This window comes from Parasteatoda tepidariorum, chromosome 3 (assembly GCF_982258835.1).
Source record: "Parasteatoda tepidariorum strain Cologne lab strain chromosome 3, Ptep-v5.0, whole genome shotgun sequence".
NCBI classification, from domain to species: domain Eukaryota; kingdom Metazoa; phylum Arthropoda; class Arachnida; order Araneae; family Theridiidae; genus Parasteatoda; species Parasteatoda tepidariorum.
In genome coordinates, this window is record NC_141757.1 from 121,433,013 (window position 1) to 121,446,751 (window position 13,739).

Here is a 13,739-nt window from a genome sequence, read left to right on the forward strand (position 1 = left end):
GACTGATGAAGTGATACCTAATGATAAAATTAACATTTCTTAAAATTTTGTCAGCATTTTTAAAGACTTTAAGCAAGGTTCATATGATTGAATATTCCTTTTTTTTTTTTACTTTACAAAACCATAATTGAAGTCAGAGTCAAGTTTATAAAAAATCTGGAGTTAAAATGGACTATTTCAACCACTTATTCCCACAACCCATGCACACTAAACAGTCAATTTTAATTACACATTAAAACTTTATAAGTCAAAATAACAAACCTAAACAAAACTATATTTAAACTAATATTTAATCACAGAAAATGATGAAAAAGTCAATGTTTGATTAGAACAAAACTAATGTTAAAAATTACCTGCAAAACTTCAAAATCACTAGGAAAATTGCTGGCAGGATTGTTACGAGGTAAAATTTGCCAGCTGTCTGAGCCAAAGCGATGCAAAGCTGTCCTGATAAACTTTAGTCTTGTATCTTGATTATAAAATTTCTTAAAACTCACAATGAATTCTAGGAAAAAAGTAGTTCATAATTAAATAAATATTTAATTGATATACTTTAAACATATGTTTTAAAAAATTAACAACACAATGTAATAGTTACATAAATTCGGTGAATTATTCTAATATTTTTTTTTTAAAAAAAAAGCAAAATCATGTGATAGATAATGGATGTTATTAAATTTTAACCCCTTTCAATGCATGTGTTAAAGTTTTAAAAAAATAAGGAGGAAAATCTTAATAAAAATATTAGCAATAACTAATTATAGTTAACATATAATAAAAGATTGAATGATACTAATAATTGATTACTCAATTAAAACATTAAACACACACAATCCCTTTACTCAATTAAAACATTAATTTAGAGCAGTGATTCCCAAAGTGGTCTATATCGACCCTCAGGGGTCGACGACAACCTGCAGGGGGTCCTTGTCAAGTGAAAAAAAATTGGGGGTATATGAAATGAAAATAGGGATCAACTATAGTGCATCTCAAACAAGCAGGTCGTGACTTTTAATTTTGGCATTTCATAAATGGAATAATCAACACACACTGAAACAGTGCACCGGATAATAAAATCAGCTGCTTTATAAAATAAAATTGGCAAGAACCGAATGGTTACAATATTAATACATGTTAAAAACATCCTTTAATAAAATCAATGCCGCCGCTTTTTGAAATCAAAATTTTGACTACATAATAAATCAAAAGTGCAATATTTCAGTTTTTTTGTTCTTATTTATAAAATTTTATTTCTTTTAAGTTTAAAGATTTTTTTTAGAAGAAGCAACATTTACTCACAAACCTGTGAAACAGGTGTGGTTAGCACTCTCCTGTGATATACATAGTGTAAGAGTTAAGGAAAAATGTGGGTGGTAAGCAGCGAGTTCATAGAAATCAATTTACCAATGTCAATTCCTTAACTTGAATGAAGTTTGGAGAAACCTCTCACTCAACAGGGGGTTGAATTCTTATCCTACTTTTTATTGAATGAACCATAGAAGGGAGAGAAGTTTCTTTGTTATCTATTTTAACAGAGAACATGAATAGATTTCCAAAAACTGTCTGTGCACATGCTCCATATTACTTAAGCCGCTTGAGTAAATTATAGTTAGAGTTAGAGCACACATCATTTTTAAGTTTGTTTGGTGTTAAATTTTATCAGTATGCCGAAAAGGAAGGATTTGAGTCTTAAAGATAAATTCGAAGTGTTGCAAAACTATGATAAACTTCCTAAATGTAGTCAACGTGAAGCTTTAACTAAATTAGGGATTTCCCAAACTGCTCTTTTCAATATTCTGAAACAAAGGATAAATATTTCCGAGGAAATAAAAAAAGAATGGAAATCTGTCAAGAAAGCGTAAGCGTGAAGGAAAATCGGAGGAAATTGAAATGGCTCTGTTAGAATGGTTCAAAAATGCACGCGAACGAAGAATTCTAATTTCCCGTGGAATTTTATTTCACAAAGCACAGGACTTTGCTAACTTATTTGGTGATTCTGATTTTAATGCTACAGATGGGTGGCTAACCCGATGGAAAGACTGCATTGTCTATCATAAATTGCATGGTGAAAAGCAAGATGCTGATTTTAGCTCTGCCGCCGATTGGGTAAACGACGTGTGGCCAACACTCATCAAAGACTATAAACCAGAGCAAATTTTCAACACAGGTGAAAAAGGATTATTTTTCCGAGCACTTCCTGAACACACACTGCTGTTTAAAAATGAATCGACTGGTGGTTGTAAAAAAATAAAGGAAAGACTAACCATGCTGCTAACATGCAACATGACAGGAACTGTAAAAAAAAAACACTTTAGTGATAGGAAAGAGCGGGGCTCAAAAAACAGCCCGTCCGCCCGTCCTCGACGGTCAAAAATTACCCGCGGACAATTAATTTCTCGAATCCGACGTGCGCGCGGACGGCCATTTTCCCGTTAATGTTCCTGATACATTTTCAATTTTGTTGTCTTACAAAAGTCCAGCGCCTCACTTCTAATATGACCCTCCAATCTAGAAATCCTGTTAATTCCTTCGCCAGACCAAACGCGCATGCTCACGTAATCGGCAAACAAAAAAAAGTTGCTCTGTGCATGTGGACTTCTAACGAAGGAATTAACAATTCCTTTGATCACGTACCGCCCAGCTCGTGACGTTACTGTTAAAAAAAACACATTACGTACTGGTCATAAACAAGAAGCGTTAAACACAATTATGAACATCTACCTAAACGGAAAACCCCTTTCAGATACACAGAAACCTCTGTAAATCATTGGCTTGATTGTAGAACTGGCAAACGTCATAAATCATCATAACATCATCATTTAAAAAGCGCAGTACCCCCCGGATAAATTGACATTTCAGATAACTTGACCTTCGTCATTTAAATTATTTCATAAATGAAATATTAGGTCACTATTAGTAAAATAGTATACATTTTATTACTGTATAATGTAATCCTAGTAACTACTAATTAATTGTGCAGTTATGTAAATGTTCGCAATAAATAAGAAAAAATTATATTTAGAAGCGACGAGTTAGTTTCAAAGGAGGACGGGTACATTGTTGGACAAGCCGTCCTCGGGGACAAGTAAAAGTTTTGAGTTTTTTCGAGCCCTGGGAAAGAGTTTAAAACCTCGATGTTTTAAAGGAGTAAAACACCTGCCCACCAGTTATGCCAACAGCTATAATGCATGGATGACATAAAGCATCTTCACAAAATAATTTCTTCTTGAATGGGACAAGGAGCTGAAAAATGAAAAGGTCGTCTTACTTTTACACTATTGTTCTGCACACCCTGCTGATGAGGACTTGTGTTTGAAAAACATTAAATTAGTGTTTTTGCCACCCAACACTACAGCTATTATTCAACCCCTTGATCAGAGAATCATAAGATCATTCAAGTTTCATTACAGAAAAATGGTTGTTCAAAAAATCATTAGTGACATAGACTGTGACAGCTCTTCGGAACTCTTAACTGCAAACAAACTATTGAAATCCCTTACTATTTTGGAATCAATGCATTTGATTCGTAACTCATGGCACATTGCTTCAACCCAAACAATATCAAATTGTTTTAAAACGTGTGAATGAAGCAATGGCGATGGAGCTGATAACTGCTTCGAAGAAATGCTCAGCAATGAAGAAAAAGAAATTGACGAGAATTTTTCACGTTAAGTAGCTATTGACGATAACCTGCAAACATCAGGGGAAAATCTGATTCTGAAATTGTTACAGGACATCAAAAATCGCAAAGTTATTTCCAATCAAGAAATGGAGGAATCAGATTCAGAAGATGAAATAAACTCATCAGTACCATCTTCAATGGAAGTCAGAAAAGCACTTAATATATTGCGCAAGCTTTAGAACAAAGATGAGGAAATATCGAAAACTATAAAAACTTCTATAAACTATCAAATGATGCTGAAAAGTTAATTTTAAGTACTGCAACTCAAGCAACCATTGATCGGTTCTTTGCAAAAATTTTGCAAATTTAATCTTATGTAAGGTTTTACTTTATTAAAATAATTAAATTAGTTAAAATGAAGCATTAATGTTATCATTATTTCAGCTTTTAAAGTGTGTGCATTTAGAATATATCGTAAAAATGTGATTTCTTTTTTTATGTTGAATCGCCTCTTAATAAAATCAGCCACTTAATAAAATCAAAAGAGCATAAAACGAAAGTGATTTTAAGAAACGGTGAGCACTGTAGTACCTATTTACTATAGTACCAAATAGGGTCCGGTTATTGCAAAAAAAAATTTCAAGGAGTTTTTAAATTGTAAATACATACAAGACTGTGCTCACCACTGTAAAATTATAATAAAAAAAGTAAATTAATTTATTAAATTTTCAAAAATAAACAGCAGTTGCTGATTCAAAATTAGAGATGCAACATACAAATATTTGGTATTTAGTCTATACTGCTGAGCGCAGAATATTCATTTCGAACGAATAATAGAAGAAGCCTCTGTCGAAGACAAAACTTAATTCGTTTACATTCATCTTTCTTGTTTTCCCCCCTGGGAAGGGTTTATTCGATTAACAAAACAATAATGAAGGTAAACAATTTTGTGAAGGGTCCAATTAAAAGAAAAAATTTTTTTGTGAAGGGTCTGCTTTTATGAAAAGATATTTTGTGAAGGATGTGTTAACGGACCCAAATTTCTTCTAAACAGACCCCTGTATATCTATCTACATTCTACATAATTTATGAAAGTAGCTATGAAGTAAAAATTTTATTAAAATTTAAGTTATTGGGATTATTTTCTGATATATGAAACTGAATTATTATAAACTAGCAGTTGCCTGCAGCTTCGCCCACGTTATTATTTTCTCTGGTTGTAAGGTTTTATTTTGTTACAAAAAAGTATTTTTTTGCAGTAAATTGTAGTCTAACCTGTGTCAACTCTTTAGTTAGCTAGACCTCCAACTTTATCTGCGCACAAGAATACGCAGATTCGTTGCTCAGTTTTTACGTGAAAATGTTATAAACAGACCGACAATACACTACGGTTTTGTATACAAACTAATTTCAGCAATTATAATATTAGTAGCGGAGTACGAGTTTTATAGTGCACTATTTTATTCAATTTACACATTAATTTAAATTAGTTTGAATTTAATTAACAAATATATAAAATTAACATGTGTTTTTTTCTTAAGTTTTGCACACTACACTTCACTACAGTTAGAAATTTTAATCTTTCACAGTGAGTAGCACTATACCAGCTGTCAAAAACACATTTGAAGTTGATGAATTTACAAAAAATTAATATCAGGTAAGCAGGGGGTCTACCCAAAACTGAAAAACATGGCAAGGGGTCTACGAGACAAAAAAGTTCAGGAACCACTGATTTAGAGTATGATCGGTAGAAGCAATCATTCCATTATGATAACCAATGCATAAAATTTCCACAGATGCATAATCTATGGCTCCTAAGCCAAAAAAGGACACAATTATTATTAAAAGTGAATTATAGTCTAGAATCACGAGTGATGTGTAAAGAGGGAGCAACAGCATTAGGTATTTAGTCAAAGGAGGCATTCAATCTATTATTTAAACTTTAAATTCAATACTAGATAGCTTGTATTATTTTTCTCAAAAATTATCTCTTGTAAATTCACCTATAGGTAAATTTTTGGGTTAAAAAGAATACTATACAAATAAAATATAACATAATACATCTAATAAGAATAAAATAAGATAAAATAAGAATTCCAAACGAACTTAATAATGAAGTTTTAGGTATAAATATTATTTCCATTTAAAAATATTTTGCTGAAAATAATAAATTTTTAACAAATAATAATAAAAATTTTATGCATATCAATTTTTCTCCAAATTGAATAGTTTTTTTTTTCCTATTGCCTACACTTCTCTTTTAAAGGCATCTAATAGAGAAGCTTGCCCAGGACAACCACATACCTATACACACCACTGGGATACATTATTATTGTGAAACATGTGGTTAGATAAGTTCTTATGTTTTGATTAAACAAAATCCCACATTTCAGCAAAAATTTCCTAAAAGTATTTAATATTTTTAAAATTAAAAAAGTCAGTTAAACAATTCACAAATAAAATAAAAATGTCATAACTTTTTATTATTTATTTTAAAAAGAAACTAATGTTTTTTTTAACACTAATAAAGGCTGAAGGCCCAAATATAGTCATAAATGAAGAAAAAAATAAAAGAATGCTTGAAAAGTTATATTCTTACCATTATCTACTACTTCTGATGAAAAATCTATATAATAATGACCAGATGAAGAAAGATTTTGTGCACAAGATGAAGGAAAAGTCACTATACAAAAAATGGGCAGCCACAATAAAATGTGGCAACATAATAGTTGCCGAATTCGGAAAGTACTCAAGCTTCTTAATCGAACCTTGAACCACATGCTTGAAAAAAATATCTTCAAGCGTTACGATACTTTAACAATTTTGAGCAAATACCATCTGTTTTAATTTGGAAGAGAGGCATGATCTGAAAAAAATATATAGTCTAGCATCAAAATATAATCTAGTAATGTAAAAAAAAAAATGACAAATACATTCAAAATTGTTTATTAGAAACCAATATTTAAATATAAAAAAGCTTATATAATATTTCATTACTACATGCATAACTGAAATATAAGGAGTAATTTTTAATAACCTTCTTAAAAGTACTTTTACTACAAACATCAGAAGAGAAAAAAACAAACATAAAACAATTCAAAAGGGTTTTAATACATCCATTTCAGTTGAATTTTCTCAAATATTATGTAAATAAATGGTCATTCATAAATTACGTGACAGTTGTTTTTTAATTTTTTTGTCCCGTTCCTCCATTTTGTCATAAAATGTCCCCTTTCCCCCAATTCCTAGTCATATGTCCTGCCATATTATACAAACAAATACTAGCACTGCAGAAACTAAACACTGAATACCAATATTTCATAACTTTAACAATGAATTTTAATGAGTGAATACAGATTTGAAATTGCTAACAGTGTCAAGCATTTAGGTTCTGAAACTAACACAATGAATGACGCAATACCAGAGATTCGAAACAGAGACACAGCCGCTAACAGAAGTCTCTTTGGCCAGCAGAAATATTTTAAATCTTATTTCATTAGCTGAAAAACAAAACGTCTACTTTACAAAATATTAATCTTTACATATGCCTGTGAAACATGGACAATAGCCGAGAAAGATAAAGGGAGGCTCGATAGATTTGAAAGAAAAATATTGAGAAGTAGTTGAGTATTCATTAAGTATTTATTGTATTGGAGGAATGAAGTGTGACAATTATTGTTGAAGAACAAATTTGAAAATCTATAACTATTTGAAAAACCAGTTATCATCAAATTTATTGCTATACATAAGATACCTAATAAGATTAGATGACAATTAAGTCACTAAGATCTTCTTGGGAAAACCATCTGATTCCCAAAAAAATGGAAGACCAAAACTTAGGTGGATTAACTGTCTAGATAAAATCCTTAAAAACCATCAGAATGATAACTGGAAAACCTTGGCAAAGAACAGGACAGCCTGGAATGAAATTCTGAGGAAGACCAGGGCCCCCGGGGCTGACATACTAATGAAACAGAAGAGCTACAAGAAATATGCTGCAGTGTTTTAATGACATTTAAGAGCATAACAATGTGCTGATTTAAAATGTTTTAATTTCAACTTATGTGTGATGTCAGACTTCAGGCCACCCTTTTCGTAGAGCTGGAGCGGGAGTCGAAGTACTCTGGAACTCAAAATTTTCTCATGCTCTAGAACTCCGGCAATTTCATTAGCTAAGTTGCTGTTAAATAGACTGTTCATAATATTAAAATACATTTATAATGATTTAAGATCAAATATAAAAGAGAATTTGTAAGATTCAATTCTTTTCTTAAGAACGAACAAATAACTCAACTATGAATTAAATTAAATTTATAATTTCTGTGAGAGCTGTCAATATTATTGTTATATTTCTTAATGTTCCTTTTTATACTTAAAATTTCAAATTAAAATCTGAAACTCAAAAGTGCATAAATATATAGTAAAAGTTAAATTGCCAAAGCATTAGTGGAGCCCAAGATATAGGGTATTATCTGAAGCCGGAGTATGGAAAATTCTTTGACTCTGGGTTCCGGGTACCCCTTGTCACAATTTTAAGAACCCTCTTCTACAGGGTAATATTATTTATGGATGGCCCCTAAACAATGTGGTGTTCCTCAGATGTGTTTCCATGAATCAGACAACCAATTAAAACCACTGAAATGTAGGGAATAAGAAATTAGGGGCAGTAGTTGCAATAGCTAACAGAAGATGCTATTCTAGTTCATTTTACATTTATTTTAGATAATTTTAGCTGACCTGGTTTATAATAAGAAAATTGCCTTGGCTGTAAACGAGTTCGGCAGTATTATTATTATAGAAGAATAAATCAGAAATTTATTGGTTGAATAGAATAAACAAAATTAAAATAAATAAAACACTCAGTAAATTAATAACATATAAAATAAACTACTGTTTTAACATAAAAGTTGGAACAACTATAACAGTAATATTCCTCTACTGAAACCAAAAAAAGAATAATTTTTTTTCTTCTTTACATAATTAAGAACAATACACATTTTAAAATTTTAGTATTACACTGATTAAAAAAAAACTATTAACAAGTGACAGGAAAAAGTTTATAAAATTTTCTGAAAACTTTTATTTGTACAAACACACACAGTCAAACTAGTTAATAGCAAGAACATAAGAACCAAGACTATTTGATCGTTAATACAGAGTTAGCCAAAAACATCAAAATAAATACTATTTAAAATTAATTACTTTTATTTTATTATTATTTAGACTGAGAGAAAAAAACATGTGAGATTTGTTTCTAATTTCCTACAGTACCCTTCTTTTGGAATTCTTTTATGAGCAAAGCCCATCTCCTTAAAAGTATTATTTCTAACAAAATCAACACTAAATTTAGCACAAAAGTATTTTATTTAACATGCCATGTTTTCTTTTTCATAAGTAATTTTTCTAGTATGAATATATTGATATCTACTTGCACCAACTCAATGATATAGCATTATAACAGAGTTCTGTAGTTTAAATAATTGCCTCTAACAAGACATTATTTCTGTACAGATATATAAGTGGCTATTTTTTTTCTTACATTTTTAAAAAAATACTAAATAATGACATTGAAATTATATACAATAGTAATTCATTCCAGGAAATAAGAGGTAAACAATAACAGTATTAAATTCTAACACTTAAAATAAAAAAATACTAACACATGAAATTAATTACTTAAAGAGTAATTTTTATTATGCCTTCTAACTTAATTTATTTATAAATATATTGTTTAACAACAAGAATTAAGCAAAAAATTTACTTAAATAACATCCAAAATAACTTTCGTGAAAAACTTCTGACACCTGAACTCTTTACTCACAAAAATTCACATATTCACTTAAAAATAATTAACCTTACAAGTATAAGCAGGCTATTGAAAAAAAAATACAAAAGAGTCACCAGCCTTATCACTGAAATCAAGTTCAGAAAATGAATTTAATAGATGAGCGAAAGTTTGTTTATAAAATTCATTTTTTAACAAGTCACCAACTTAAGCATTGAAATCAAATTTTCTGCAATGAATTTAATGGACTAGAATAATAATTTTTATAAAAAAATTGTTAAAAAATATATAAATATAACAATTTATTAAAAAAAAAATGAAACTACACCTTAGTCTTATAACTACTATGCACCTAATTACGTTTTTGAGCGATTTCATAGAACACGGGTAGAATGCAAAATCAAAATGTAAATCAACTACAATAATTTGTTATAAAATGATTTAAATAAATTTAACAATAAACAAGTAAACATTTCGGACTTCCGTCAAGTCAACAAAAACACTGACCGTTTGCAGACACTCTTTATGCGGTCGGAGTTGCAAAGAGTTCACTGAAATATAATATAAATAAATGATGCAGCAGTAGCCGAGTAGTCAGATTTCTGAGAATCTGATACTACGGATGGTGTTTTCTACACCAGGGAACGCTTGCAAGCTCCATACCGGCATACCGCCCTTATTTTCGGGTTCCTGTTTCCAGTGTATTTTAAAGCCATTTGGCTCATAACGTGATCATTGTGTTTTGAGATTCTTGCGAACGCTGATTACTTATTACTTGTGTTTACAATACTAACAATACTTGTGTTTACAATGCTAAAGGTGCTAACACTAACGTAAGAATGTGCACAGTCTGCAACAAGAACAAAAGGAAAGAGACCAAATCAGGACTGCCAAAAAAGCGAGTTATTTTCAATCAAAGTTGAGTTATTTATAATCAAAATCTAGCAACCATGTCACCTTTTTTAACAATATATCTGCAAATAACTAATATAAAACAAATTTTCACTTCAAACTCACCAGAATTACTTATAATAATATTACTATCTTATGAAATACGGCAGATTTAAGCTCAAAAATTATCTAATTTACTTCTTTTATTGAGAACAAAATTATCAGTTTGAAAATATCGCCTCACAGAATAAGCTGTAGTAAGCAGTTGCAAACTTTCTGGCCGGAACTAGAACAGGTATGGAGCTCTTGAAAACATCATCCAAATTCAAACATCTGCGCTTTATCTTCAAAATGTAAATGGCTCTTTATTTTGAGAACCTTAGGTGAAATAATTAAAAGGTAGATAGTAATCGTGCTTGCTACAAGATTATTTTTCCTTTTTTACATGATTTGTGATTAAGGGTTAAAAAGTTTTCGACGATTTATTTAAGGTAAATTCTCACTGATCTGATCTCGCAATGTGCAATTCAATAAGAAAGAGAGAACAACTGAGTTTTCCACGCTAGAGGATGGCTGGTTTTGGGTTTTTCCAGGGACGCACGTTTTCCAGGGTAACCCTACCATGAGGGTTACCGGGAATGGAATGAAGATTTCTTGGAATCAGACATTTCAAGATAACAGGGCGTGGCTAAAATTTAACCAATCATACAATTTACTTAAGATTTTCTTTTTAAATTTGACAGTATTAGCATAGGTAAAACGAAACGAGATTCTGCTATTTAGATAATATTTTTGACGATTTATTGTTTTCTTTTTATAATGTTTTATGTTTTCATTAAACGAAAAAAACATAAACTGCGAATACTTTGAAATATTATTTAATTTATTGTACATATAATTTCATTAATTAAAAACTTTCATATTTATCATGTATAATTCATAGAATAAAACCATTTTTTCATAATAAATATTTCTGATATATCCTTTAATAGGTTTCACTATTTGTTTTAAATATTTTTTAAAAAGTACAACTCTTAAAATAATGATCATATTTTAAAGAATTAAGATTCAAAATTTCGTGCCTGAGTACTGCATGTAGATAGATTACTAATTATACTAGTTTTTAAATCAAAACTGATTGCCAGAAAGAAATGAAATTTTATCAGACAAAAAATTAACGTTTACCTATCGGTCTCTTATTAACTAATTAACTTAATTTCAGAAAAGTTCATTAGCTTTCAATTAAATTTGTAACAATATGAATGACTAAAGTTACTACTTTGCTTATTACTTTGGTTTATTCCTTACATTATTAAAGTGACTGTTTTAACCTTTTTTTTCGTGATTTGTAAAATCATTTCACGTTTGAAATACATAAAAATTATAGTTCAAGGAACTACTTTCACAGCTTTTATAGTATACTTTTTAATGGAAGAATGAGAATAAAAAATTTCAAAATGAGTAAAAGAAGAAATAAGTACATATTTCATAAATATTTTTCGAAGCATTTTTATTCTATTTTCTTTTCCCATTATTCTTTTCTGTATTTCTTAATTGTTTACTTTATAATACATTATGCCTGTAACAAATTCTTTTAAATTTGTTGCTATCTGTATATAGTATAAAGAACCATCGTTCGGAATGTAGTTGAATACTGTTGAATTAAAAGTTCATTGAAAGAAAATTAAAAAAAGAAATGATTGGAACTTCAAAAAAAGGTATTGGTCAAGTAATATATCCCAGGTAATATAACATGAAAATAGTAACAATTATCATATAATGAGAGCATATATATATTTAGTTTGCCGTAATTTCTTAGTTAACTCTGAAAGTATCTTTTCGTTCACACATACTAATGACACAAAACATCTCTTAATTATCGTCTTGAAAATGGCTCGGGCACGTTTGTCTTTTAGAAATTTTGAAATCTTGTCTTATGAAATAGAAAATAATTACGACATTCATCGGCGATATATCGTATTTAGTTCTCAAAAATTCACCATTCCCTCCAAGAATGAGGATTCCGGACACTTGACACCCGCTGGAAAGAAAACCGATTGAGTTTCTTGCCAAGAAACAGTTTCCAGGGGGCTCATGGTGAGGAAAAAGAAATTCCTGCTTTACGTGACGTCAGTCCCTCATGGAACTTTCTTCCCGGTAGCTCACGATAGGGTCCCTGATTGAAGACGAAAAAATTGCTTAAGCAATTTAGTAGTTTCCATTAAATTATTTATGATAGTAATAACTTGGAAATAGTATTACCTAAATAATAATATCAACTATATTATAAATAGTATCAACAAGAAAAATAAGGGGTACCTGACAATTACCCGGAAACCAACCAGATTTTCATTACCCGGACTTATTAAAATTGAATTACTGGGTATCCAGACTCGTCGGTTTTAGAATTAAGACCTGGTATCGAAAACCTGGCCAATTTTACAGGTATCTACTACCGTGTAACAAAGCAATCATTGTTGTAGTTTATTTATGTTGTGCTAGAGCTGCACGATGGGCTATTGGCGACAGTCTGGGAAGCATTCCTGAGGATTGATCTTCTGAAGAGGGAGTGGCATCCCAGCTTCTGTAGTCCGACGGCCTTCGTGTGAAATCGAGCACTTTACGGTAGAATAGTTTAACGAGGAACAAAGTCGCACACCCTCTGTCCCTTCGTAGACTGATCCAAGTAGCAGGGTTTGTTGATTTAAATCAGCTTAATTTAAGTCGACTATTTTTTTTTATATATATTGATTTTAAAAGTTAAAAAACAGTGTTTCAATTATTGATACTTTTATTTTTTTCTTATCTAAGTTTTAAAATTTATTTTAAATAAATTGCTATAATTAATTTTAGTTAACGAAATTACTTTCTTTCTTGATGTGTGCTAAATTCCAACACATTTGAAATTACATTTTTAAAAATCTATTGATTCTTGAGATTGAAAGTACAGATTAAAGTAAACATTTAACCCTTTCGCGCCGACTGTCACAAATACGTGCCAGCAGTAAAACCGTATCAACCGGGGTAAAAGATAAAACTGGTAATCAAAGTAATTCTTTAGCAGTTTATTTGTGGGAGGAGTTATAATTGATTGATTTATTTAATTCACCATTACTTTGTTCAAAATAAAACTATTTAATTATACTTTGAACTATCATCAGAGATGCCAACTTGCTCCGGACAGCAAATATATATTTTAAAGTGGTAGTTTATCAATTGTGATTCTTGGTTTAATAAATTCAATTTTTATCCACCACTATTTCTAAATGATTCGTGGGCTTATATAATTCACCACTTTATAGTACTTGTGACGTGCGATACCTTTTAAAAAGCAAGCAAAAATAGTCAAATATTTGTAAAATTTATTTTGTAGTTATCTACCGTTTTACTAATTATTTTGGCTTGTCCGGAGCAGTTGGCATCTCTGTATCATTGATTACA

The 13,739-nt window shown here is 30.3% G+C and overlaps 1 protein-coding gene across 3 annotated transcripts in view; it reads right to left on the reverse strand.

Moving 5' to 3' along the window:
• Positions 1 to 10,053, reverse strand: part of S1P (membrane-bound transcription factor site-1 protease) — a 56,767-nt gene extending 46,714 nt beyond the window's left edge. For 2 of the 3 annotated variants that reach the window (XM_087160012.1, XM_087160014.1), the window contains exons 1-3: positions 9,736 to 9,948; positions 6,222 to 6,488; positions 354 to 505 (exon numbers count right to left, since the gene is read on the reverse strand). In XM_087160012.1, coding sequence (XP_087016138.1) covers positions 354 to 505; positions 6,222 to 6,402 — 333 coding nt within the window. In that variant the 5' untranslated portion in view covers positions 6,403 to 6,488; positions 9,736 to 9,948. Of the gene's footprint in view, positions 1 to 353; positions 506 to 6,221; positions 6,489 to 9,735 lie in introns of all 3 variants that reach the window. The other variant, XM_087160013.1, reaches the window with a different exon arrangement.
• Positions 10,054 to 13,739: the final 3,686 nt, after the last annotated feature.